Source organism: Anas platyrhynchos, chromosome 34, assembly GCF_047663525.1.
Source record: "Anas platyrhynchos isolate ZD024472 breed Pekin duck chromosome 34, IASCAAS_PekinDuck_T2T, whole genome shotgun sequence".
NCBI lineage: Eukaryota > Metazoa > Chordata > Aves > Anseriformes > Anatidae > Anas > Anas platyrhynchos.
The window spans coordinates 1,822,985-1,847,095 of NC_092622.1; the positions used below are offsets into that span (position 1 = coordinate 1,822,985).

Genomic DNA, 24,111 nt, shown 5'->3' on the forward strand with positions numbered 1-24,111 from the left:
AGCCCCCCTACCCGCCAGACCGCCCCCCAAGCCCATCCCAGTCACCTCCAGTTAGGCACTGGGACATCCTTGCCGAGTCCAGGTGCTGCCCAACCTGCGGAGAGAGGCACCGGCTGCGAGACTTTGGGCAAAATCCTTTCCCCCCGACTACACATTTGGGGAGAGAAGAGGAGGGAGGAAGGGGGAAAGGGGTGGGGGAGAGAAAGACCCAGGGTAATTTTAAACCGATATTCCTATTAAAATGCCATCTGCCAGCCGAGAACACCAGCCTGGAAGGAAAAGCCCGAGAGAAAAAAAAAAAAATAATAAAAAAACAAGCCCGAGCTGGGACATGAGCAGCTCACCGGGCGCGTCCATAAAGGCCCAGCCAGGAGCTAATCACTAAAAAAAAAAAAATCTTTTTCCCCCCCTTCCCAATACAGCTCTGGGAAATAGGAAGAGCAGCACGTACCTTTTCCGGGGAGGGGGAGAAGGACATTCTGCGCTAAAGCACCCCTCCACCCTCTGCTCTCCCGAAAACTGCTTTTAAAAAATAGAAAAAAAAAAATAAAATAAAGAATCAATACTTTGCCAAAGTAGCAGAAGGAGCAGAAAGCTGCTCCGAGACGGGGAAGGAGCACAGAAAGGCATCTGCCCGGCACGCCAACTTTTTGGGTTATTTACTGTTTATTCCATATGACAAAATATAAGTTTCATGGTCCTCTCGCACACGAAGCGGCACCCAATAAATATACCGAGTACATTATTGCGGAATTAAAGAAAAAAAAAAAAAAAGTTACTGCAATGGACTGAATTTAGACAAAGATGTACAAATCTGGGTTCGCCTTGGCCTTTTAATATATATCTTAGCATTTAGCAAATCTACATTAATTACGCAACAAATAAATACACAATAATATTAAGTCCAGAGGCTATTTCTCCCTCCCCCACCTCCCATGCTGCACTCTCCTGCCCGGAGATTTCGGAGGGTCCGCGCAAGCCGGTGTCTCCCGGTCTATTCATTTCTTTTATATGCAAATAATAATAAAATAACGCCATCCGAGTGCCACGAAAAGCCCCCCCGGGGACCCCCCCCCCGGCCCCTCTGCGAGGCTTTGCGGGGGGCTGAGGACAAGTGCAGGGAGGCAGCGGTGAGGCTTTGCCGAGCCGCAGCCAGGGTCAACATTTTCCTTCCGACTTCAGGGAGCAGAGCGGGGGGGTCCTGCCCGAGCATCCCGGCAGGCAGATGGGGGCTCACCCCCCCCGCCCCCCAAACACACACCAGCCATTTCCTTTCCCCAGAAGGGCGAGCAGAGGGCAAAGAGGAGGCTGGGACTTCAGGCTTGGCGTTTGGCTCTGGGTTTTTTGTTCTTTTCCTCCTTCGCCAGCTCTCTGATTCTTTTTTTCTATTTTTATTTTTTTTCCTATGAATATTGCAATTTTTAGAGCTGACGGATCACGACCCAGCCACCCTGCGGATTTATATATTTTTTAGCCTTTTTTTTTTTTTTTTTCTTTCTTTTTTTTTTTTTTTTCGAGCAACCTCACGGTGATTTTTTTTTCCCCAAAGAGCGCACAGGTTAGGACACTTAGTAACAACCTAAAGAGCGATACACTAAATTTTGCATGAAGCTAACAGCGGGTTTTTGCATACTAACAAGAGATCTCCTTTGTCTGACGGATTTGTGAGGGTACGGACCAGAGTCCATTCAGCATCTCCCTCCCTCCCCACCCCGAAATAAAAGTTTCCTCAAGGTAGCTTACACCAGAACTCGTGGAAAGAGCTGGACCCCCATCTCCTGCGAGCCCACCTAAAGAGCCTCTTTGCTTTTCAACTTGGAATCTTTCTTCCACTTCATCCTCCGGTTTTGAAACCATATTTTGATCTGTCTCTCGTTCAAGCACAGGTTGTTGGCTATCTCAATGCGCCTCCGCCGGGTGAGGTATCTGTTAAAATGAAATTCTTTCTCCAGTTCCAGAGTTTGGTAGCGGGTGTAGCTGGTCCGGGACCGTTTGCCATCCGTTTCTGGAAAACGCAAGACACCACATGAAAAGCCAAACCGATCTGGAGAGATTTATTTTTGTATTTTTTTATTTTATTTTATTTTTTATTTGTTAAGGATAAAATCGGGGTACAACAGCGGGATACAGAGAAGTTTGCTGGGGCACTTCGGGCACTTGGGCTTTGGTCACGCAGGGAGGCTGGGAGTGCAGGAGCCTGAAATCCTTCATTCCCCAACACCTTCAGCCCCAAGTCCCCCCCTTCCTTCCAAGGCACAGATCAAACGCATGTAGATTAGCCAGAAGTGAACCTGTTTCCTCTCAGACAATAAGGAAGTGTACAAAGGAGGGAAATATCTTTTCTTGGGGCTCTCGCCTTTCTTTTCCTCAGACCTGGGAAGGTGGAGGGGAAAATTCTGCCCACGCTTCCCTCCCTCCACCTTCGCTTCTGGTGTCTTTTTTTAAAGCTCACCCTAAAAGAACATGTGTATTTCAAGTTATTTTTAACCCCCCCTTCCCAAAAAAATGGAATATTGCCTTTTATACACGTTTTGTTTCTATGATCCAATTATGCTGTCATAAATTTGGGCGTATATAGCCTCTAAGCCTTTTAGTGGACAGTTTTACGAGCAATTGATGCCTTAGTCGTAAAATTTACGACCTCAGGTTTTTTATTATTTGCCCCGTATGGCCTATAAAACCAAGGCAAATCCTGTGAAACAAAATCAAGAAGTGAAAGTTTTACCATGGCTCATGTGTAGTTTGGTCATCCACGGGTAAATTTGTGGAGGTTGTTGCTGCTGCAGTTGTGGTCCTCCTTGTTGTGCTGTTTGCACGGGCTCAGCTTTGATTTCACCAGAGCTCTTAGATCTCTCCTCCAGCGCCGTGTTAGCAGTCTTCTGACTGTAAATTCCGGGGTTTAGAGGTGCCTGGTCGTCTCTGGCTAAAGGATGCCCTGAAGAACCCATGACCGTGCAGGAAGGTCGCTCGGGGTTAGCTCGGGGGGCTGCAGACATGTCCAAGCCGCTCAGAGAGTTGGCAGCCCCAGAGGAGGGGAATGTGATGCTTAGATCCAAGCCACTGTAGCAGTACCTGGATGACTGAACCTCAGGCACACTTCCATAATTTCCATAACTTTGCATGGCATAGGCAGGAACATTGGGACTTTGCTTATAAAACGAATTGGCGACGTAAGAACTCATGGCGGAGGAGGGGAAAAAAAAAAAAAACGGGGGGGAAAAATTTGGGGAGGGGGGGATTTTTTCCTTTTTTTTTTTTTTCCCTTTTTTTTTTTTTTTTGTGCAACCGCTTTGATTGGGGTGATTTGTGGCCCTTTGAAGTTCAGGGGTGGGGGGGTAGGAGGGGGGGGGGCCGTTTTGTTCCTCCTAAAGTGCAGAATTTATAGGTGGGGATTCTTCTTTCTTTTCCCCCTATATGCTCTGCCCAAATATGGGATATTTAAGTGGCGTCACGTGAAGGAGCCGGCCAGTCATCAATTTGCCTTGATGACCCCGGGCGGGTTATTGATGGGCGCCCGCGAAGCGCCGCGGAAGGCGCGGGGGTGCGCGGGGGGTGCGCGGGGGAGCGCGCCGCGGGACGGCGAGGCGGCAGCGGCACCTAGCGCCCTGCCCCGGCACCGCACCGCCGCTCCGCACCCCCCCGCGCAGCTCCGCGCCTCCCCCCCCATCCCTCCGTTCCCACGTTTTTATTTTTTTCTTTTCTTTTTTTTTTTTTTTTCTTAATTATTACTATTATTATTTCCTCCGCCTTGCGCGCATCCCCAAATCGCATCTCGTGGGAAAGGCTCGGTTTTGAGTGGGTGCGAGCTCGCAGCAGCGCGTTGGCTCCGCGTAATAAATCTTGGCGTATTTTTTTTTTTTTTTTTGCTGGCTGGGTGGAAGGAAGCACTTTCCCCGTTGCTTTTTTTTTTTTTTTTTTTTTTTTTTTTCTTTTCAGATTTAGGGAGTGGTGGCGGTCGGGGAAGCTCCTTAGCGCTATGCACGGGCTGCTCCTCGCATGTAGCTCCTCCAATGCGCCAAAGTTTACATTCCTGTTACCTTTCCCCCTGCAATTTATTGCTGGCAGAAGCCTGGATCTTGCCTGCTGCTCGCTGAGAAACCAGCCCTCTCTTCAAAGGGCACTGAGAGGGAAATAAATGCCTCCAAATCTGACTTTCCAGCCCTCCCTTCTGCACTGGAGCAGGGTGTGTGTGCGGTGGGAGACGAGCAGCACCGAGCCCCCCAGCCTGCTGCGGCTCCGGGCTCCGCATTACAGACCTGAGCACATTTCTTTATATTCCGTATCCATCCAATACCTAGATAACGCCTTCAATGCGCTGGGTGTTGCGTATTGCCTTCCTTCTCTCTGTAGACGCTGAATTATATATGTGTGGTGGTGGATATACGTATGGTTTTGTCCTTCTTTTTTTTTTTTTTTTGAAATTCAAAATGGTTTACACCCAGGGAGCCTCCTGCTCCCTGTCCAGGTCGCTACCCTCTTGCAAAACGCTCTTGGCTTGTGGTTGGTGGTGGTGTTTGCTTGTTTTGTTTCGTTTTAAGACAGATTTTTTTCGTCTTTCCTGCGCCTTTCAAAAATCGCCTGCACATTCCAGGCTGGAGACGAGCAAAGGATGGGCTGAAAAATCCTCCCCGGGCTTTTTTTTTTCCTTTTTTTTTTTTTTTTTTTTCTTTTTTCCTTCTTCTCCCTTTTATTTATTTTTTTTCCTGGTAATGGTCACTTAACACCGAATCCTGGTTGTTTCATAAAAAACTTGAAGGGGACTAAGCAGCTTCCAGGGCAGTGTTAGCCCTGGCTGAGTGCTACCTAGTGAACAGCCGAGCAAATAGGAGAGCACTGACAAAGAGGAGAGAAAATGCAGTTTCTTATCCAGCCTTCGTAATACATTATCCGAGCCTGCAATCCACAGCACTCCCATCAGAAGGGTTTGTTTCATAGCGTTATATCGACAATTTCCGCTCTCCCAAGGATGAGTTTCTGGATAAAAGTGACTCCCCCCTCCCTGGAAAGGTTTATTGGGTCGAGATAGGGCTGAGGGGAAGTGGATCCTTCCGCAGAGCTGGCAGATTCTCAGCTTTGGAGAGGTCGAATTAAATCAAAATAATAACAATGCTAATAAAAATAATCAAAACCTTGGAGCTGGTGTTTGACTGAGGAGGTTGCAATAAGAAATATATACTGTTTTGAACTTTGGAAATCCATTTTAATCATGAAGCGAGAGGTATGGCATAGATTCCTGATGCCACCGAACAATACAGTAACAAGACTAATTCAAGGAGACAAAGCAAAATGTATTTTTCCCCCTTTTTTTTGGAATACTCTTGAATGAGAGAGGTATGAAGGAGGGAGAAAAAGGGGAGAGGGAGCTGATTTTCAGGAACAACACACAGAAGATAAGTGAACTTTCTAACAGGCTGTTATCAACATGAAAGGTTTCAACTGAAGCTCAGAGGCCATTCTATAAACTTTAAAAATAATATTCAGTTTTTATTAAATACTCAACATAGTCCTCTGGACATGACCTTTATACATGAGAGGGTGTAACACAAGATTTTTTTTTTTTTCTTTTCTCTTCTACTGCTATAGAACTCCATTCACTTTATACCGTGGAACATTACAGTGCTAAACATAAATATAAATACAGGTACCACAAACACAGTTAAAAATATTCACACAGAAACTGTCACAGTTTGTTGTATGCAGTGATGAGCCCAGGTATCTGCTTAAATACAAGTAGGGTACTCTCGGAAATGCTATATTTACGTGGAAGGAGCTTTCGCAGGGATTCAGATTTTTCACCATGGGAGGAGAAACTCGTGTGGCTGGCGGAAGGGGAAGCTGGGGGGGGGGGGGGGGGGCTGAGGCCGTCTCCAGGGCCGTGCCTCTCGCAAGCCCAATTTGGGGGGGTTGGGGGGGGCAGAAGGTGGAGGAGGGGGGGGCTGAAGGTTGGGGGGGAGGATAAGTGTGCGGTTGGAAACAGTCTTATTCCGAGTGAGATAAATAGGCGATGTGTGTGCGGGGGGAAGGGGGGGGCACTGAAGAGAGCGGGGAGTTGTGAAGTGTGTGGGGAGCGCTGGGGGGGGTTCCACATTTCCACATTAGCCTTTTTTTTTTTTTTAATAATTCCCCCCATTATTCTTCTTTTATAAGAATAATTATTCATTTTTTATCCTTTTTTTTTTTTTTTTTTTTTTTTTTAACCGTAGCCAAACATTGTGCCAGTGATAAATAGGGGGAGGGGGGGTATTATTATTTTTTGGGGGGGTGGGGGGGAGTCGAAGGGGGGGGGTTGAGGGGGGGCGTCCCTTTTCACTCCTTCTGCTTCTCCTCCTCTGTCTCTTCTCGCTTCTCCTCCTTGGCCAAGCTATCGGCGGCGGCTGCGGCTGCCCCACCGCCCGCCCCGGAGAGGGTCGAGCTCAAGTTGCTCTCCTTTTTCCACTTCATCCGCCGGTTCTGGAACCAGATTTTGATCTGCCGCTCCGTCAGGCAGAGCGCGTTGGCGATCTCGATGCGCCGCCGCCGCGTCAGGTAGCGGTTGAAGTGAAATTCCTTCTCCAGCTCCAGCGTCTGGTAACGGGAATAAATCTGGCGGCCCCGCCGGCGGTCGGCCCCGTAGCCCACTCCTAGGGGAGCCGAGACAAAACAGACTAAAAATCGTGAGCGCGGGGGGCGAGCGCCCGCGCCCCTCCGCCCCCGCGCAGCCCCGCGCCGCCCCACGCCCCCCCCCCCCGCCGCCCCCTCCCCGGCACCCCCCCATTTTCCTCCTTTTTCATCCCCCCTTGGCACGTTTTCCCTCGGGATGCTGCCTTTTTTTTTTTTTTTTCTTTTTTTTTAAATCTCTTTTGTATTTGAGGGTTTTTTCCTTTATTTTTTATTTTTTTCCCTTTTCACTTTTTTTTTTCCTTTTTCACTTATCATTCCCTTGTCACTCATCTTTCCCTTTTCACTTATCTTTCCCTCTTCACTTATTTTTTACCTCTTCACTTATTTTTTACCTCTTCACTTATTTATCCCTTTTCACTTATTTATCCCTTTTCACTTATGTTTCCCTTTTCACTTATGTTTTCATTTTTTACTTATTTTGTAATTTTTTACTTATTTTTCTTTTTTACTTATATTTCCTTACTTATATTTCTTTTACTTCTTCTCCTTTCTACTTCTTATTTTTAATACTTTTTTGCTTTTTACTAATTTTCCCTTTTTACTTATTTCCTTTCTTACATTTCCCTTTCCACTTATTTCCCCTTTTAATTTATTTCCCTTTTCACTCATTTCCCCCTTTCTATTTATTTCCCTTTATTTAATTCCCCTTTATTTATTTATTTTTCCTTTTTTTTTTCTTTTTACTATTCATTATTCATTTTTACACCCCCCCCCCTCCCTCCACCATTTCTCTCCTTTTCCAGCCAATTTGGGGTTGCTTGGGGGGGCGTGGGGAGGGGGGGGGGGGCAAAGTGCCCCTCGTCCTGCGGGGAGCACAACCGCACTTTCCGCCCCCATCATTAAAACTTATTTTACCCCAGTAATATTTTGTGCTTAACTCCCGAGCAGAGCTCGCTGCACTTTATTATAGATATTTTACACTCTCGAAGTCTTTTAATTAGAAAGAGCATAACAAGCCATATTTGCTTGCAACAACTTAACAAATAAAAGGCCTGTAGCTGCAACTGTGAAGGAGCTATATTATTGTTTTTATGGGGCCATAAAAAGTCGCTCAGCCTGTTCTGCTAGGGAGAAGGTCGTAAAGATGGTTCAGTTTATTTAATTTATATCTCCGAGCTGTAAAACTTACCACTGTGGGAGTTCATACGCTGCATCCATGGGTATATTTGAATGCTAGTTTTTTGTTCTTGCGAAGTGTTCCTGTTTTGGTCACTGGTAAAATCCTGTGCGATTGATGTCTGTGTATTATGTCCCATAGAATTTTGCCTGCAGCTAGAAAGCATGTCTTTTTCTTGGTAAAAAGCATTAGATCCATAGTCATAAGGTCCTCGGCTGGAGCTAAACACAACATTATCTTGCGGTGAATAAAAAGGAGAAGAATAAATCCGGTTTTGAGCAACGGCTGCTCCATAAGTAGAAAAATGCCTGACAGGGTCATAGGCAGTTGAATTGAGGGCTACGTTGGGAAGCACCTCTTGGCCACTGGTTAGATGGCAGGATAAAGATGGGTTTGTAAAATAGGAATTCATATCGTCCTCTATACCTGGCTGTGTGATTTCTTTAATATTTATTTCTGTCTCCAGTTTGTAGTCTGAACTAGATTGTTATAGGGAAGGCTCTGCTCCAGGACAGACAAAATGACAAAGTCAGCTGACCCGGGGGGAGCCAATGGGGAGGCGGGTGTCAAAAAGGGAAAAATTGCTTTTGCTTCTGTTGATTCCCTAGTTGAAACTAAGTGTGCATTGAAAGTAAGTCCTGCACCCCCAAAACCCCCCAAGCAGCCCCGGGGAGCCCGGGGGGGGCCGAGGGGTGGCGGCGCTCCCGGAGCCATCGCTGGGTCCTGCCCCGGAGGCAGCTGCGGCCAAGTGGGAGCTGGCGCAAATTTCCCAACCCAGCCTCAACTTTTCTCCCCCCACACCCCCCTTTTTTCTGCCCCATGGACACTGGGGTTTGGAGGCACCGTGTGTTGTGTTGTTTTGTGGTTTTTTTTTTTTTCCATTCTTTTTGATTTTTTTTTTTTTTTAAGAAATGTTTGCTTAATATCTTGTAATAAAATAGCTCAGAATTCACAGTAATAAATCTCAGATGTCCACAGAATATTAAGCCATAAATTATCCCGATTTTTTTTTTGTCTTGTTCTCATGTAGCATTGGTCAATATTATGGAATCAAATGGTTGTGTTCCTGATGAGAAAATATTACATAAAGAGAGGGGGAAAACATGGCGACTTCTGAATTGATAACGTGTTTCAGAGCATTCCTAAAGTATGTCTTTGGGAGGGGGAAAAAAAGAAAAGACAGACAAGAAACACACAACATTGCGAACTCAGGTTAGTCTGGAAGTTAGGTTTCTCCTCTAGTGCAGTTTGACATTTCTCTCCTGCACGTTTCCCTGCTAATTTTCAACGTGTGGCAATGCTAGAGGATATTTACATTTTCAACAGCAACTACAACAACAACAACAACAAAAAAGAGCACTTCTATCCGTAATTGAGAGCAATTGGGAGCCTGGGCTGGGGACGCAACCTCGTGTTTATGTTTGCAGAAATTTATAGTTTCAGATATTTACAACTGATTGGGAAACTTCTATTGCAAATATTTAGTTAGATGAAAGAGGGGATTATATTACATCTTCTCTGGGTAGATTGCACCTAGAACTAATTGAAATGAAGACAGCTAATCTAATTTTAATTTCAATCTAGAGCCATAAATTGCCCCTTAAATGTAAAACATACCTGCTGATCTGTAAATATTGCGAGGTATCTTTATCATTCTGGTGGCTTCCTATTTAAAAATTCAATTATGGCGGGGAAACCCTGGCCTCCTCTTTTTTTTTTTTTTTTTTTTTTTAACCTCCTTCGTGTCCACATTTTTATTTTAAATGTAAGGGTGCGTGGGGCTGCTGAGAGGAGGGTTTCTAGGTGCACACTCAAATTCGAAACTGAGAGCATTTGTTTGTCCTGCTCTCAGTCAATGGACTTAATTCCTTTTAGCGATGTATCTCTAAAAGATTTTAGCTGACAAAGAAGGGTTGGGGGGGGCTGTATATTTTTTCCCCAGCTATAACAGGAACCCGGATGCCAACGGATTTTATGCTCTTTTTCCTCTGTGTAACAAAGCAAAGTAATCAATGGTAGCAATAAAACCATAAACGAGACTACAACTGAAAAAAAAAAGCTCGTGTATTCATCTTCTATAACGTTAAGGCTTCCCCTGAGTGTCACTAGGGGAAAAAATAAAGTTTCTAACCAAAAGAAGGAGATAGCTGCAAGTATGCACCATGTTATTTAGCACATGTACCTTGTTAGGGAGCGCAGCCTGACTTTACCTTAGGCTGCCCAACTTGTAGCCAGCCCAGTACAGATATAGGACTCATGGACATGGGGGAAGATTTACAGGCGTTTTCCCCAAAAAAGAGAACTTCAGTTTGCTTTCGTTCCCCTCCTTTTCCTTTCCCCTTTCCCCCAGCCCTCTGGCAGAGCCTACCCGGGAATTTATGGAATCCAACAAACTGGAGAAAATAGAGAAAGTAGCAAAGAAATGCAATTACAGAGGGTTTTTTCCGCCTTCTGCTGACATGCTAACTCCCCCCCCCCAAGCCAGAGGCACTCTCAGCTGGACATATCTGGAGAGCCAGGGCTGTGCTGCAAATATTGTTAGCCATGGGCACATCTCTGAACCCAGTCCTTTCAGGGCATGGTTACTTTGGAAACCAACGCTAACCCTGAAAGCTGCTTCCAGATATTAAATTGTTGCAGGGTCCAACAAATGGACTGGCCGGATAGATGGATGAATGAGGGCTTTGCAGTTATTGGCGTGTTGTCTTACCTTATGTATTGCTTACAGCCCAATGCAATTTGGCGAGTAAATTAAAAGTAGCTCCAGCTCCATGGGTTGGACCTTTGCTAGGGCAGATTCACGTGGGGAGTTTCACCTATGGAAGGGCATTTATAATGACGCCAACCTTACCAAAGTTTGGAGGAAAGTCTGGTGCTGGAAGGACACCCTCTGGGCTATTTTTTTAATCATTATTATTATTTTATTTGCTTTTTGCTTTTGCTCCCCCCACACACATTTTTTTTATTATTATTTTTTTTTTGTATAGGTGCTCGGGGGCTGTTGTATCCGAGACCTGTGTGATAACCGTGTGACTAGGAGTCGAGAAAGTTAAGTGTTTTATTACTTCTCTAAACAGAGGGCAAGTCTTAAAAGTCTGGTCGATTTATAGTGAACAGAAACCAGCTGCCGTAAAGAAACTTAAAATAGAATCCTCTCCCCACGTTAAAAATCAGGTTTCTGGGTAGGAAACAGAGACACAGAGAGGAGAGGGTAGGAAGAAAAAAAAAAAAAAAAAAAAAAAAGCACAGCCACCCCAAAAAGCTCCTGCAAATACAAATGAGGCATCATTAAAGTATGTTTTGCTCACTGCAATTCCTCAGTCTCACGTTTTGAATGCACTGGATATTTTTTTCCCATTGATATTTTCTAGCAGTTTGGGGATTTCTCGAAAGTATTTCATCAAGATATGTCACTACCAAAAAGGTATTTATTTTTTCCCCCATGAAAACATGTACAGGGAATATGTGGGGCGCTTTCTGGTTAAATTGGTCTGCAAACAATTATGTAAACTCATCAGCAGAAGCAAGAACAGATGTTTTATTAAAAGTGCTACACAGCAGTAGAAATATGTACAAGTCTTCGAGTAGCTCTTTAATAGGAGTTGCTCTTTGTTCCCAGAAAAGAAAAGCGCCCATAGAAATCTGAAATAACATTCACCACTCATAAGCCATATTCCCCCCTTTTTTTCCCCCTTCTCCCCACTCTGATGTTCACACAGAGAGGGAGAGAGGGAGAGGAGAGGGAAAGGGGGGGGGGGGAAAGAAAAAATATGTGTCGGGAGATTTCCTCCCCCCTCCCAGCTATAATTAGCGAATTGATGAACTGATTTAGAAAAAGGCTTCAAAAAAATGCAAGCCCAACACATGTGTTTTCTATCCCTCAGTAATTACTGAAAGGAAACAAATCCAAATCGGTGTCCCCCCCTCCCTCCTTAAACAGCCTACAGCCTTAATAAACCGCTACTGTCAGGCTCGCATTCTGCGCAGCCCTGCGAGCCGCGGGTTGTTTGTTTGAAGAGGGGCTGGGTGGGATTTGCTGTTTTGTTCCAGCCACGTTGACCACTTGGGTCCGAGCCCGGCCCGGGGAGTAGCCGGGCCCCCCCCCGCGGCCATGCCATGCCCGGGAACCGGGACACACCGAGGGCACCGAGCCCCAACGTGCCCCCCCCTCTCCGGAGTAAAAAAAAAAATAAAAAAATCCCAATGGTACAAGTATGGTGGTGGGGGGGGTGTTATGCCAAGTGTTTGCAAAACGCCTCTTTTTGGGATGCGGGCGGGCGGGGGGGGGGGCACCCCTGTGCAGCTGAGGGGCGATGCCCCCTCCTAGATGTGCCCACAGCCCTGAGTGTGCAAGGCGCACACGCGCGTACACGCCACTGACATCTGGCCATAAAGCTGCGTGCTCACATCTGATTAAATACTTGAAGCTCTTAGAGGTAAATACAAGTGATGCCATTAAAAGCCTTTTTATTTAAACTGATTTCACCTTGTATATGTTATCTCATCCTTCCCCCCCTTTCCTTTGCTCCCCCCCCCCCCTTTTTTTTTTTTAACTTGACATTTATGGCACACGTGAGTCCTAATTATTTATTTGGGTCTTTCGCTGGGAATTTATTCCTGCTCTTTACAACAGGGCTTTCCTAGTCAAATATTGCTTTTGCTGTAAATAACACCTTAAAAAAAAAAAAAAAAAAAAAAAAAAAGGAATAACAAAATAAAAAGGGCACCACGATAACAACAACAAACTCCTGGAGGTTTATGTGGAGCATATTCGCCACGGGCTACCTCTCCCCCAGCCTGAAATGGCTCGCATTGTTTTGGAGCCGTGTCTATTCTCTGCTCTCTGTAATTACAACCTCAGAGTCAGAGTCTGGGCAGCTCTTGATTAAAAAAAAAAAAAGAGAGAGAGGGAAGGAGAAGAAGATGAAATCTCTCCTTCCCCTGAATACTTCCATTCAGAGCTTGATAGACTGTTTAAACTTTACTCCGGCGCTGCAGACAGCGCGATCTGAAGAGGGTGGCCTATTTGGGAGGTTTATTTGCCAATTAAAAGGCATCTCCTGCACAAAGATGCACAGAGCCATAATTAGCGAAAACACCCATTTTCCCCTACCGCCACCCATATCTTTCCAAGAAGATGGGGTTTTAAATAAATAAATAAATGAATAAAATGAGGAAAAAAAAATAAAGAAAAAGAAATCAGCGCCGTTTCCGCGATTTTTTTAATGCAAAGCTCCGCAACACCCAGTTTCGCCCTAGGTAGATAATGAAGGGAGCATTCACCGCCCCGCGGATGGGGTTCCCAGACGAGGCAATTCTTTGCCTTCGCCTTTTCCTATTGATTTTTTGCTGCGTGGCGGTGGGAAATGGCCTTAAACGTGTTGTTGTTGTCCTGGTTTTATTCTCAGAGTTGGGTTAGGAAAGTGTGCCCTTCGAGCGACCTGCAAAGTTCAGGGCGACTCCAAGTTGCAATGCGGAAAAAAATCTCTCTCTCTATATATAGATATATATATAATAACAATGATAATAAAAATAATAGTGGGGAAATACCTGGAGCCGGGCTTTTCTCCTCACCTCATTCTCTGCACACATTTCCAGGGAAAGGAATGGGGTGAAAAAAAAAAAAAAAAAAGAAAGAAAGAAAAGAAAAAAGAAAAAAAAAAAAGGAAGAAAAAAAGGCAGAATTCTGGAAATTGTCAAAACACATGTCTCCTAAACAGGAAGCTGGGAGGTGTGTGGGGAAGAGAAATTAATGTGTTCCTACTTCTGAAATTTATTCCCTCTTTCTGCCGAGCTTTGAAAGCACTTTCTGACACTTTTAAGCGTTTATTTATATTTTCTCCGCGTCGATATTGCGACGGGTGGAGGAGGCTTTTCTTTATGAAATATTCTGTCTAATCTGCGGGTTTGATTTATTTCATTTTTCTTCTCCTTTCCCCAGATCCATTGGCGACCCCCGGCCCATCCAAAGGAGGCAGCACCGAAACCGAGCCCGGCCGGGGGCTCCCGCAAACGCGGGTGCAAAAACCCCGGGCGCTGCAGCTCCACGCCAAAAGCTCAAGAAGCATCTCCAGCGCTAGGAAGGGGAGCCAAAAAAAGCGAGAAAGCCCCAATATTTTAGGAGATGTGAAATCGCTGAGTGGTGCATTGTTTACAGGGAAGTGGCTGGCGGCTGCGAAACATTCCTGCTGGCTCCTCCGCTAAAAGTGCGGGAGAGTGGGTGGATTTTTTTTTTTTTTTTTTACTTCGGCCTCATGCATGGAAATGTCTTTTTTTTTGCCCCAATTTTGCCGGGCGGAGGGTTGGGATGGCGTCATGGCGTGCCCGCAGGTAACAGTGTCCCGAGCGGGGCGTTGCAGCGGGGAAAAAAATCTGATTTTTTTTTTGTTGTTGTTTTTGGTTTCCTTTGGGGGTTGCTTTTCGCGACGGACTGGAAACATTCCCTAAAATCCCGCTGGAAAAATTAAAATGGCAAAACTGAAAAGGACAGTGGCACTCGTGACGTCACGCTCGTCACGGACAATACTTGGTGGCGTAAAATCCCCAAAAAACGCTGTTTTGCTGCATTTGTGTGTGCACCTACATGGAAACATACGTACATACATGTACCAACGCGATTGCTTATGCTCGGTATACAGATTAAAAATAAAAAGGAGTACGATGTTATTACGTTCCGCAAGGATAACTCAACAGTGAAAAATTGTTGTCATTAACTATAGGCAGTTTTACACTTTATTCTTTGCAGATATGAAGGCAGAAATTTAATCATAGGTCGCAAAGAAAAAAAAATAATAATTCAGGAAACAATAATAGTTGCCTTAATGATGTTTTTTTTTAGAGGCGATCACTTAGGCAGAATTAAACTATATATTTGGAGACAACCTCTTGAGCACTTTGGCGAATTTATACATTTACATCGTCTTTAATCGAGCAACAATTTAATATTTCAGGATTTGCTTAAATACACTCATATTTTCAGGGGGAAAATACCGTTCCCGAGTTGACATGCCTTATCTATTTTTATGAGTTCACGTACATTGGAATGATTTAAAACACGGTAACACGGAACGAAAGGCGCTTAAGACCTTAAAAAAAAAAAAAAAAAAAAAAAAAGGAAAGAAAAAGAAAAAAACTCTCGAATTAGCAGAAAGTGCAACCGAGGAGTTTCGAATGGCTTTGAGAAACTTTAGAAAGTTTGGTTCAGCTCAGGCGAGGGTTTATGGACGAGCGAGGAGGGGGCCGGGGGGGGGGACACACACGCCTCAATGTTAAAGGGACTAAAACTTCTTTGCAAAGTGGGCTTTTATGGCGGGATAACGTTTTGCAGGCGTTTGCACCCTCTCCCAGCGGAGCAGAGTTATTTTTCCTCTCCCCTCCCCGTCTGATCCTCTGTCGCCCACCCCCGGTGTTGTGTCTCTCTCTCCCCCCCCCCCCCCCTTTTACACAAACGGAAAGAGGGGGGAGGAAAAAAAAAAAAAAAAAAAAAAAAAGGGCACCAAATTGCAAAATTGCTGGATTGCAAGTTTCTGTCACTTGGTGGCAGTATACAAAACAAGTAAACAAAAACGTGCAGAAATTTAAACACTCCCGGGGGGGGGGGGAAAGGGGGACAAAGTGGGGGCAATACCTGTGGGACAATAGCCCCGTGCCCCCTCATCCCCAGCTCCGGGGCGAGGACTTTGGTTGGAGGACGAATCTGGGGGGGTTATGTGTTTTTTTGTGTGCTTTTTTTTTTTTTTTTCTCTCTCCTTTTTTTTTTTTTTTTTTTTTTCCGCATTGCTCTCTCCCCCTCCTTTTTTTTTTTTTTTTTTTTTTTTTTTTTTCTGGGTTTCCTCCCCGCCCCCCATTGAAGTCTTGGGTCTTTAGTCTGGGGACAAAGCCTTTTACAGCAAGGTGTGTCCCCATGCGACAAAGGCAGCGGGAGCAGCGTGTCCTCTGCAGACTGCGTCCAGACACCCGCAATTTCGGGGACTTCTGCCTTTTATTGTGTTTGTGTCTGGGGAGGAGGGGGAGGGAGACGGGGGAGGCTTCTCGCCTCCTTTCCCCTGCTCCCACCCCCCCGATTTCCCCTTGCACCCCCGGCTGGAGGTCACCGCGCTGCTGTAAAACACTTTGGGGCGCCCTGCCCCGATTTCCTCGCTTTTCCGCCCAAAGCCGAGCCCACACTTTCTCTCCCGGCGAACCCAAATCTGAAGGGAAAGGCCTTTTTCTGTTAGCCCTGACCTCAAGCACTAACACTGAAAATCACAACTGTTGTTGGTTGTTTTTTTTTTTTTCCTTTTTCTCCATTTTTTTTTCCCTGAGAGCGCGAGCTGCAGGGATTACAGCCCCGCCAACACCAGTAACAAGATCTCCAAATCTCTCCGCCAAAAATAAAAACCTTGATCCTCAATGCTACGCATCATCTCTGCCCAAAGTCCAATTTCCCCTCTATGACGAATTTTTTTATCACTCCGACCCATCTTTATTTTTTTTTTTTTATCGCTCCGAGCCTCGCTTTTTATCCTTCTCCTCCCTCCGCAAATTTCCCCCTCGAAAGCCTTTGGTGCACAACGCTCCGGGCAGAAACACGGCCAAAAATAACATTTAATCGTGCAACAGCTCCTGAGATACGGAGCCCGTAGAAAATCGATCTGGACACGACCACGTTCACCGCTCGCACCTAACACCAACGGTGGTTTGGCACGAGCTCATCTATTATTTCTGGTGGGTTTTTCTTTGATTCGTTCCCCGAGCCGAATTCCTTCACACGACAAGTTGGGAAATCGCCTGGTTATCAGCGGCTCTTTGTAGTTCCAGGTTTTCCAGGCTCTGACAACACGGCGGCTTTGGCACAATGAAGCAGCCCCACGCTGGAGCTCTGCGCTCCTGAATTTGGTGCCCTTGGGTGCCAGCCGCGATAAGCGCCCACGCGTGGGGCAGATCGCGTCCCGCGGGGCTGCGACTCTTTCAAGTAAAATGTCAATCCCTGCTCCTACGCGGCTGGGATTTACGTCCTTCGGAGGCGAATAGGTTGGCAGGCAGTATTTCGGTGTAAAACACCCCTATAAATAAATGAGGAAGCTTTTGGGGACAGCAGAATTTCCATTTTTAAATTTCTCCACGCTCCTACCTTTTTTTTTTTTTTTTTCCCTACCGACTACATCTGTCGAAAAGCTATTATTTCCCTGCAAGTCCATGTCAATAACACGTGGCAATTTTCCTATAATCCCTCCCGAGCACTGATGTTAGAGATACGAGACGCAATTTATTTCCTCTGCTTTAGTCTGGGAAGAAGAAGAAGAAGAAAAAAAAACACTACTCGGAGCGTATAAATCATTCCGTTATTCCTGCTCTACGTCCTAAAATGTTTCTCGGCATTACGGGTATATGAAAGATGACAATATGTCAGGGGAAACCGAAAATCAATACATTTAAAATTGTTTTTGGGGAGGCTTCCAGGCCTCACGGAAGCGGGGAGCGAGCGAGCGGCCGGGGCCGGCCAGAGGGAGCAGACGGATTTGGTCTGAAAACAATAAAAGATCCCATTTCTGTAATCATGTGGTTCCAATAAACACTCATTGTTTGCTCATAAAATGTCTTTACGACTAGCAGCGTTAGAGGCAGAGCCTTCACACAACGGGTTTGTTGTTCTTTTTTTTTTTTTCTCTTTCCTGCAAACAAAACGAAGGCAAAATTGTCTCTTTCCCTGATTTTTTTTTTCCACGTCCCATCCCCAAACCATCTATTTATTTCTGAAAGAAAAAGAAAAAAAAAAAATCGGGGAATGGCGAGTTGCCTCTGCAAAGCTAAATTAAAAATATTTATTTTCAGGTGAGAACTGCGGTTGGTTTTGCTCCGGGCAACCCCCGAGAAGCCGATAATTTCCAGCCCCAAATGCAGGCGCAAGGATTTACCAGATTTCTCAAAAGAAAAGGGAAGAGAACAGAAAGGCTGATCCGGAACTTTTGCAACTTGTCTTTTTTTTCTTTCTTTTTTTTTTTTTTTTCTCTTCTTCTTTCACCCCACCAAACTTCTTTTTCAAACACTCTCAGCACACCGCAACCAGAAACCACCCGAGAACTTCAGCAACCACTTTCGCTAATTAACTTCTGCGAGCGCACGCTGGAAATTAAAATAAGGGAGGCCATTTTTATTTAAAAAAACACCAAAAAAAAAAAAAAAAAAGGCAGCCAGGCAGAAAGTGAGAAGCCCGCGTCCTGCAGGCTTCCCCTTTCTCCCAGCAGCTCCAGCAGTGCCCCTGCCCCTGTCGCCACCGCGAACCCCAAAAATCGCTTATAATAAGCCCAAAAAATCGCCTCCGCCACCCCTCCCCCACCGCACAACAATGTCAGGCTTTATCGTTTATTTGTTGTCCGCCCCTATATATGTGTACATCTGTCTGCCCAGCCCTATACGTGCACACACAGCGCTGCCGTCCCCAGCAGCAAATCTCTGCACACACACGAGCTGCTTTTTATTATTTATTATTATAATATATATATATATATTTATTTTTTTTTGGAACAAGGAGAATTCATCAAGAAAAAAAAAAAAAGAGAGACAACCTCGAGAGGAAATGAAGTCACTACGTTATATATCTCCTTACACGGCACCGATATATACACGGAGATAGATAAGATTAGATGATGGATGGGTAGGTGGGGAGGGAGGTGGATGGAGAGGTAGGTGGGGAGGTTAGCAGGGGAAGGGTCACCCTTTAAATCTCACGCCTTAAACCTGAATTCAAGTCGCTGCCGGGGGGGAAAAAGAGAGAAATAAGGGAGAGAGGGGAGGGACCTGCATGCAAATAAAACCGAAAAGCCAACACCGTGTTAACCACTTCGCAGGAAAACCAGAGCGCTCCTGAACCTTATTATTGTTATTGCTATTATTATGATTTCACGACAGGGATCTGGTAGCAATCGCTTCTTGCAAGGTGGGGGGGAATTCAATCAAATAAATGCTCAGCACCCCTCCCGGAGAACTTTACACCCCATAGCCGCGAGGTTGCAAAAATAAAGCGAATAAAAGGATGAGCCTTGGGGTGCAGAATTTTTTTTTGTTAATCAGCCAGCTCTTAATATTAATTATCGGCCCAGTAATGAAGCTTGCAGTCCCGAGGAAGAGGAGCAGGCCGCGGCCGCTGGCCACTGGGGGGGCTGCGGGGAGGTGGGGGGGGGGGGGAAGGGGCGTGCAAGGCCGAGCCTTGTGCACACAATTAGGAGCGCAGCTCATTAAATATGGCACTACCCCAGCCTTGGACGACCCACCCGGGCTGCGCCGGGCCGGCCCCTCCGCGCATGCGTCTCCCCCCCCCCCCCTTTTTATTATTATTATTTTTTTTTTTTTTTTAAGGAAAAAGTTGAGCGGATGAATTTTTGCTTATTTCTAGACACAGATTTTTTTCCTCCCCCTGCTCCAGCGCGCCCCCAGCCCCCGGCCACCCCCCCTTTCACATTCCCCCCCCCCCCTTTCTTTTTTTTTTTTTTTTTTTCCCAGCCCCGCAGCCGGCTCCCCGTCCTGCCTCCCGCACCCCGAATATGACATCAGCAGCAGCAAACCCTTTTTTCCCCGAATTAACTGCATTTCTGCCGACCCGCAGCAGCTTTCCCTCATATCCAAGCTACACCCCTCGCCTTCCCCTCGCTCGCACCACGATGCATCATTATCCTTAACACCCGGGCTATGGATCATTAGTTACACATTTTAACCAATAAGGGAACACTTACCAGAGGCTCCTGTCTCCCCCTCTCCCTCTCTCTCTCTCTCTCTCTCTCTTTCTGTCTCTCTCTCTTTCTGTTCCACTGACGCTTGCAGCTCAGCTCCACAGAAACATTAAAAAAAAAAAAAAAAAAAAGGAAAAAAAAAAAGAGGGAAAAAAAAAAGAAAGATGGAAACAAAAGCCAAACAGTTCTTCTCTGGTTGGGCAAAGGGATGGGGGAAGCTTAAGGAGGAATCTCCCTCTCTCTCTCTCTTTTTTTTTTTTCCCCTAAAAAAAAAAAAAAAAAAAAAAAGGTATTTACAACTGCTTGTGCCCCCTCATCATCGCATCCTGCAAAGGAAATGCATTGCGTTTTGCCCCTAGGGGTGGGGAATAGGAGGCGGCAACCAGACGCAGCAGTAAACTCATTAATGCCAAAATGCCCAAAGCAACCAAGAATTCCAACCCCAAGGAGAGAGGGGGGGAAAAAATCTAGATTTTTTTTGGAAAAAAAAAAATAGTAATCATCATCACGCTAATAATTAAGGGGGGGAAAAATACCATCCTACCCCTGGCACTGCTTGGACTGTTAAAGGAAAGACTACTGCGAAAGAGTCATAAGAGAAACCACAATAAAAAGTTCACGTTCATGGATGGAGTCCACATGACTTCCTGTGGCCAATCCAACTTGTGATTCAGTCGTAAACTTTTATTGCTTAGCTGTAAATTTTCTGCAAACAACCAGGAATGCGTTGCATTTTTGTGACGAGTGCAAATGCTCTCGTCTGTCGCCATGTTTATACAATTCTTTTTTAATATTAGGATTTTTTTTTTTTCCTATTCGGCCCCCCTCCTTCGCTGCCCCCCCTCTCCCCCCCCTTTTTGTCTTTTAAGCGACCGCGTTAATATCGGGGAGGTTTCTTTCTCTCTCTCTCTCCTTTTTTTTTTTTTTTTTTTTTTTTTTAAGATAGACTCGGTTTAATTTGCTGGTTATTAGCTGCTCGGGTTAATTCTCAGCATTTTAACTAAAGAGATCTGGCCTTCAGCACAGAGTCTTCGTGCTGGCAATTAATAAGGGGGGGTAAATAGGAAAAAAAATCGAGGAAGAGGGGCAGCGGAGATAGAAATAGAGTACGCTGCCTTTAAAATTTAAATGAAATAAATTATGGCGGTATGTTAATTATAAAAGGCACGGAATTAAACATGAAGAACAAGACGCTCGAGGAAAAAAAAAAAAAAAAAAAAAAAAAAGCACAGAAAATGGCCATTCCCGACAGCCCCGCCGGGGTCCCTGCGGGACCATCTCTGCTCTTTCACCCAAGGGTGTGTCCGCTGGAAAAAACCTTGGCAGGGCGCAGAACTGTGGGGTCCCCACGGCCCCGACCCTAACCCCAGCTCCGGGCCCTGCGCACCCTCGGGGCGAGCCCGGAGCTGCCCGAATCCCACCCAAAACTTGAGCCCGAGGCGCGGTATTGACCCCGAAACTCTTGCCTGCTCCCTTCTAAATTTCCTAAACCCACCCAGCGTTATGATTTGCTGGAGGGATATCTACATACGTGTTTTTAAATCACTTAAAGCCTTCCCTGTCCTTTTTTTTTTTTTCCCTCCTCCAGCCTCCAGCCTTTTGTTTTATCTCGCCACGGTGTCGGGGATGCGACGCTTTATAAAAGGCGGAATTATTTGGGGGCCCTTTGATTTTATTTATTTATTTTTTTTAGTTTTATTTTTTTTCCAGTCGAGGGCTCCGTGTAGAGGCTGGGAAATATTGATCTGGGGGGCAAGCGACATTTTTGAGCCGTGTAGAGGCCTGCTTTGGAGGCACGTCGCGAACCACAAGTTGTGTAAATAGGAGACCGCAAAGCCCAGCCTGCTCAGATGCTCCAAAGCGAGGAGCCGCAGAGCTTTCTGATGCTCTTCTCCTTACCCCAAGACGGACAGAAATACATCCCCCAGCCTCCCCCCCCTTTCCAATGCCAAATTTTAGCACCCAGGGCCAAGCAATCCCATGCTCGGGGAAGTCTAGCACATTCTGTCGCAACAGCTTTTCCTCCCCAATTTGCGCCCGCACATTCCCAGCGGCAGCACAATTCTGCAGGTATTTCTCCTTTCGGCGCCTTAATTTATTTTTAATTGAGAGGGGGAAAAAAGGGGAGGGGAGGGAGAGGGGGGGTCTCCCTCCCTGCCCCTTTCATTTATTTATTTTTTCTCCCCCTGGCTGGATGCGTGTCTGTCTGCCCAAACAACACAAAGGTTGTAATACAACCGGATGGAAGGGAAATTACTTTATTCACTTTACAAACCACCAATAAATTTTATAACAGGTAGTTAAAAGTTACGAGGGGGGAAACTACGACCACAACAGCTTCCAGAGCACAATGGAGACCCCATTTTCCAGAGAGTAGACAAGATAATAAATTCCATAATGTGAACAGGAAATTTTATCCTTGCAGGCAGAAAGTAACCTGTGCACACATTTCCTCGGCAGCATTTCGGGCGATCACTTCGCTCTTTGCATCAGCCCCGTCTATAAAACCGCCTCCCCTCTCCCTTTCTTGGGTCCTGTATTAGCGAGGCTATTTTCGGGGCGGAGGATAAAAGAGTCCCGCATATGGGGGGGGGGATAGAGGGGGGGGGAGTCTGGGAGGCAAAAAATAGGACGAGCTGGAAATGGGGCAGAATCGCCTTTTCTTCCCAAGTCTGGCTCGCAAACTTTCCCCCCTTCTCCGCCCCCGCTCCCCGGCGCATTTTCCTTGCCACCCTCCTTCTTCGCCGCAATCCGCGCAAAAAAAAAATTTAATGCCCGAGAAATTCGTTGTCTCTAAAATATAATCTGTGCCCATTTTCGAGTATAAAATCTAAACGAATTTTTTCGCCTAATGGATGCATTATCACACAGCGGCTGCTGTGATTAGAATAATAAATTAAGGCAAAATAAGCAATATGCTCAAACTCAGCTTTTCAAGGAATTATATTTTTCACAAATCACAAATGGAGATCCGAAGGAAATTTGATTGGCTAATAAAAAGCGTGGAATAGGACGATATTTCTTACTTCAGGCGGGTAGATGAGTCTAATTTCAGTAATACCGAAGCTATGATCATTTCTGAATAAGCCACTTTGTGGAGAGCGAATCTTCTTTCAAATTACTTTACCCCATAAAATGGTCTCTTCTCTTTTTCTCTTGAAATGATGGAGTGATTACAGAAATAACTGGATGTCATCTGAAGATGCGACTCTGTTGTGTTGACTACAGAACATAAACATTTACCCCAAAACTAACTGCTGCGGCTGTAGTTTCAATAATTTAACTCCAGACCCTTTTGATAGATAAATGTCATTCCGTAGTATTCGTTCATATAAAACTACTTAGATTTGTGGATTTAAATATGATGGATAGAGTGCGGATACAGCTTCTTCTTTTTTTATTATTATTATTTTTAAACACTTTGATAAGTTTTCTCTATCCTTTCCCCCTCGTTGGAAGCAATGTGGGTATTTTCTATGCGAAGGCTTTATCGCGATTTTTTTTTTTTTAAGTAACATAGAAGATTTTTTTTTTTCTCACTGAGTTTTTTATCGCTCGAATGAATGAGCACACATACATCCTATGATGGCAAGTGGAGGGATAAAAAATCCCTTGTTGTAAACGCTGGATAAATATCCCCCAAGAAGAAAGCTCTGTTAGAATAAACCACTCTGTTTTATGACTAATAAAACTGCTTACCTTACGTGCCTGCCCTCGATATGGAAAAGTCTAGAATAAACCTTATTGGTGTTTTTATGCATTTCTTGGGAGATTAACGCCCGTTAACGAGGACATTACAGGCTCTGCGATGGAGGGGAAATATGCGTGTGGTGGTATTTGGTGCAATTCGGAGTGTGCACACACCGGAGCTGCACACACGCATCCCTTTGGCGTTGCACACGCACGCACACGCGTGCACACGCATACGGGGGCTGCGGCGGCTCAGCCCCATCCCCAGGCAGGATCCGACCCCGCTGATGCGGCTTTCGGTGCCTTTCCCCCCCCCCCCGCCACCCTCGTCTACCCCCCGCCCCATTTACGCTGGCATTGCAGGGGCGTCCGTGCTGCATGCCATGGAAATACGGGGAGAAAAGGGGGGAAAAAGTGGGTGTGGGGGCACCCACCCGAGTCCCTTTTTGCTGTGCGCTGCACAACTTGGCTATTTCTCCTTTTCCAGCCCTCCTGGGCAGAGTCCAGCAATTTCAAGCACTGAGGCATTTAAATCCTTTAAGCTTGGAGGGGTTTGGGTTAAGAATGTCTGAAGCCCACAGACGATTCTCCAGACATAGTTCAGTACATCAGGCTGCATCTGAGGAGCCTTGTGCTTTCTTATCTGCAATATCTTGGTAAACATCCCGTCTACTTCTGCATCCCTGGGCTCTATATGATGTAGACCATTTATCAACAAGAAGAAAAAAAAAAAAAAAAAAGGAAAAGGAAAAAATACAGATAGACCCTTTTTTACAGATCAATAGACATCGTTCAACGAAATGAGACTGGTGTTAAAGGAAATATTTATAAAGTTCACCTTCTACCCGAGAACTATCAGAGAGACCTGAAGGCATCACCGCCAGGTTTTGCCGAAAAAAAAATATATATAAATATGTATATATAGAGAGAGAAAAA

At 45.5% G+C, this 24,111-nt stretch overlaps 2 protein-coding genes across 3 annotated transcripts; both read right to left on the reverse strand.

The window, feature by feature from the left end:
- Positions 1–813: 813 nt before the first annotated feature.
- Positions 814–3,283, reverse strand: HOXC5 (homeobox C5). The gene is made up of 2 exons (XM_005026071.5): positions 2,726–3,283; positions 814–2,005 (listed from the first exon to the last, which is right to left on the reverse strand). The coding sequence occupies exons 1-2, from the start codon at positions 3,180–3,182 to the stop codon at positions 1,791–1,793; spliced, it is 672 nt and encodes a 223-aa protein (XP_005026128.1). The 5' UTR covers positions 3,183–3,283; the 3' UTR covers positions 814–1,790.
- A 1,895-nt stretch (positions 3,284–5,178) lies between these two features.
- On the reverse strand, positions 5,179–20,081 carry HOXC6 (homeobox C6). Of its 2 annotated transcripts, XM_027445262.3 has the most exons (3): positions 19,489–20,081; positions 7,790–10,593; positions 5,179–6,644 (listed from the first exon to the last, which is right to left on the reverse strand). In XM_027445262.3, exons 2-3 carry the CDS (start codon positions 8,187–8,189, stop codon positions 6,307–6,309), a joined length of 738 nt encoding a protein of 245 aa, XP_027301063.1. In that variant the 5' UTR covers positions 8,190–10,593; positions 19,489–20,081; the 3' UTR covers positions 5,179–6,306. The 2 variants fall into 2 exon arrangements, with proteins under 2 accessions (XP_027301063.1, XP_027301064.1); XM_027445263.2 differs by lacking the exon at positions 19,489–20,081 and having other exon boundaries at positions 5,179–6,620; positions 7,790–15,224.
- Positions 20,082–24,111: the final 4,030 nt, after the last annotated feature.

Coding starts and splice junctions, on each gene's coding strand:
- HOXC5 (XM_005026071.5), bottom strand. CDS start 3,182: ATGAGTTCTTACGTCGCCAATTCGTTTTATAAGCAAAGTCCCAATGTT. Junction 2,006..2,725: donor CAAACTACACATGAGCCATG/GTAAAACTTTCA, acceptor TGCGTTTTCCAG/AAACGGATGGCAAACGGTCC.
- HOXC6 (XM_027445262.3), bottom strand. CDS start 8,189: ATGAATTCCTATTTTACAAACCCATCTTTATCCTGCCATCTAACCAGT. Junction 6,645..7,789: donor GCGTATGAACTCCCACAGTG/GTAAGTTTTACA, acceptor CACGATTTTTAG/TCTGTTTTGTCTCGGCTCCC.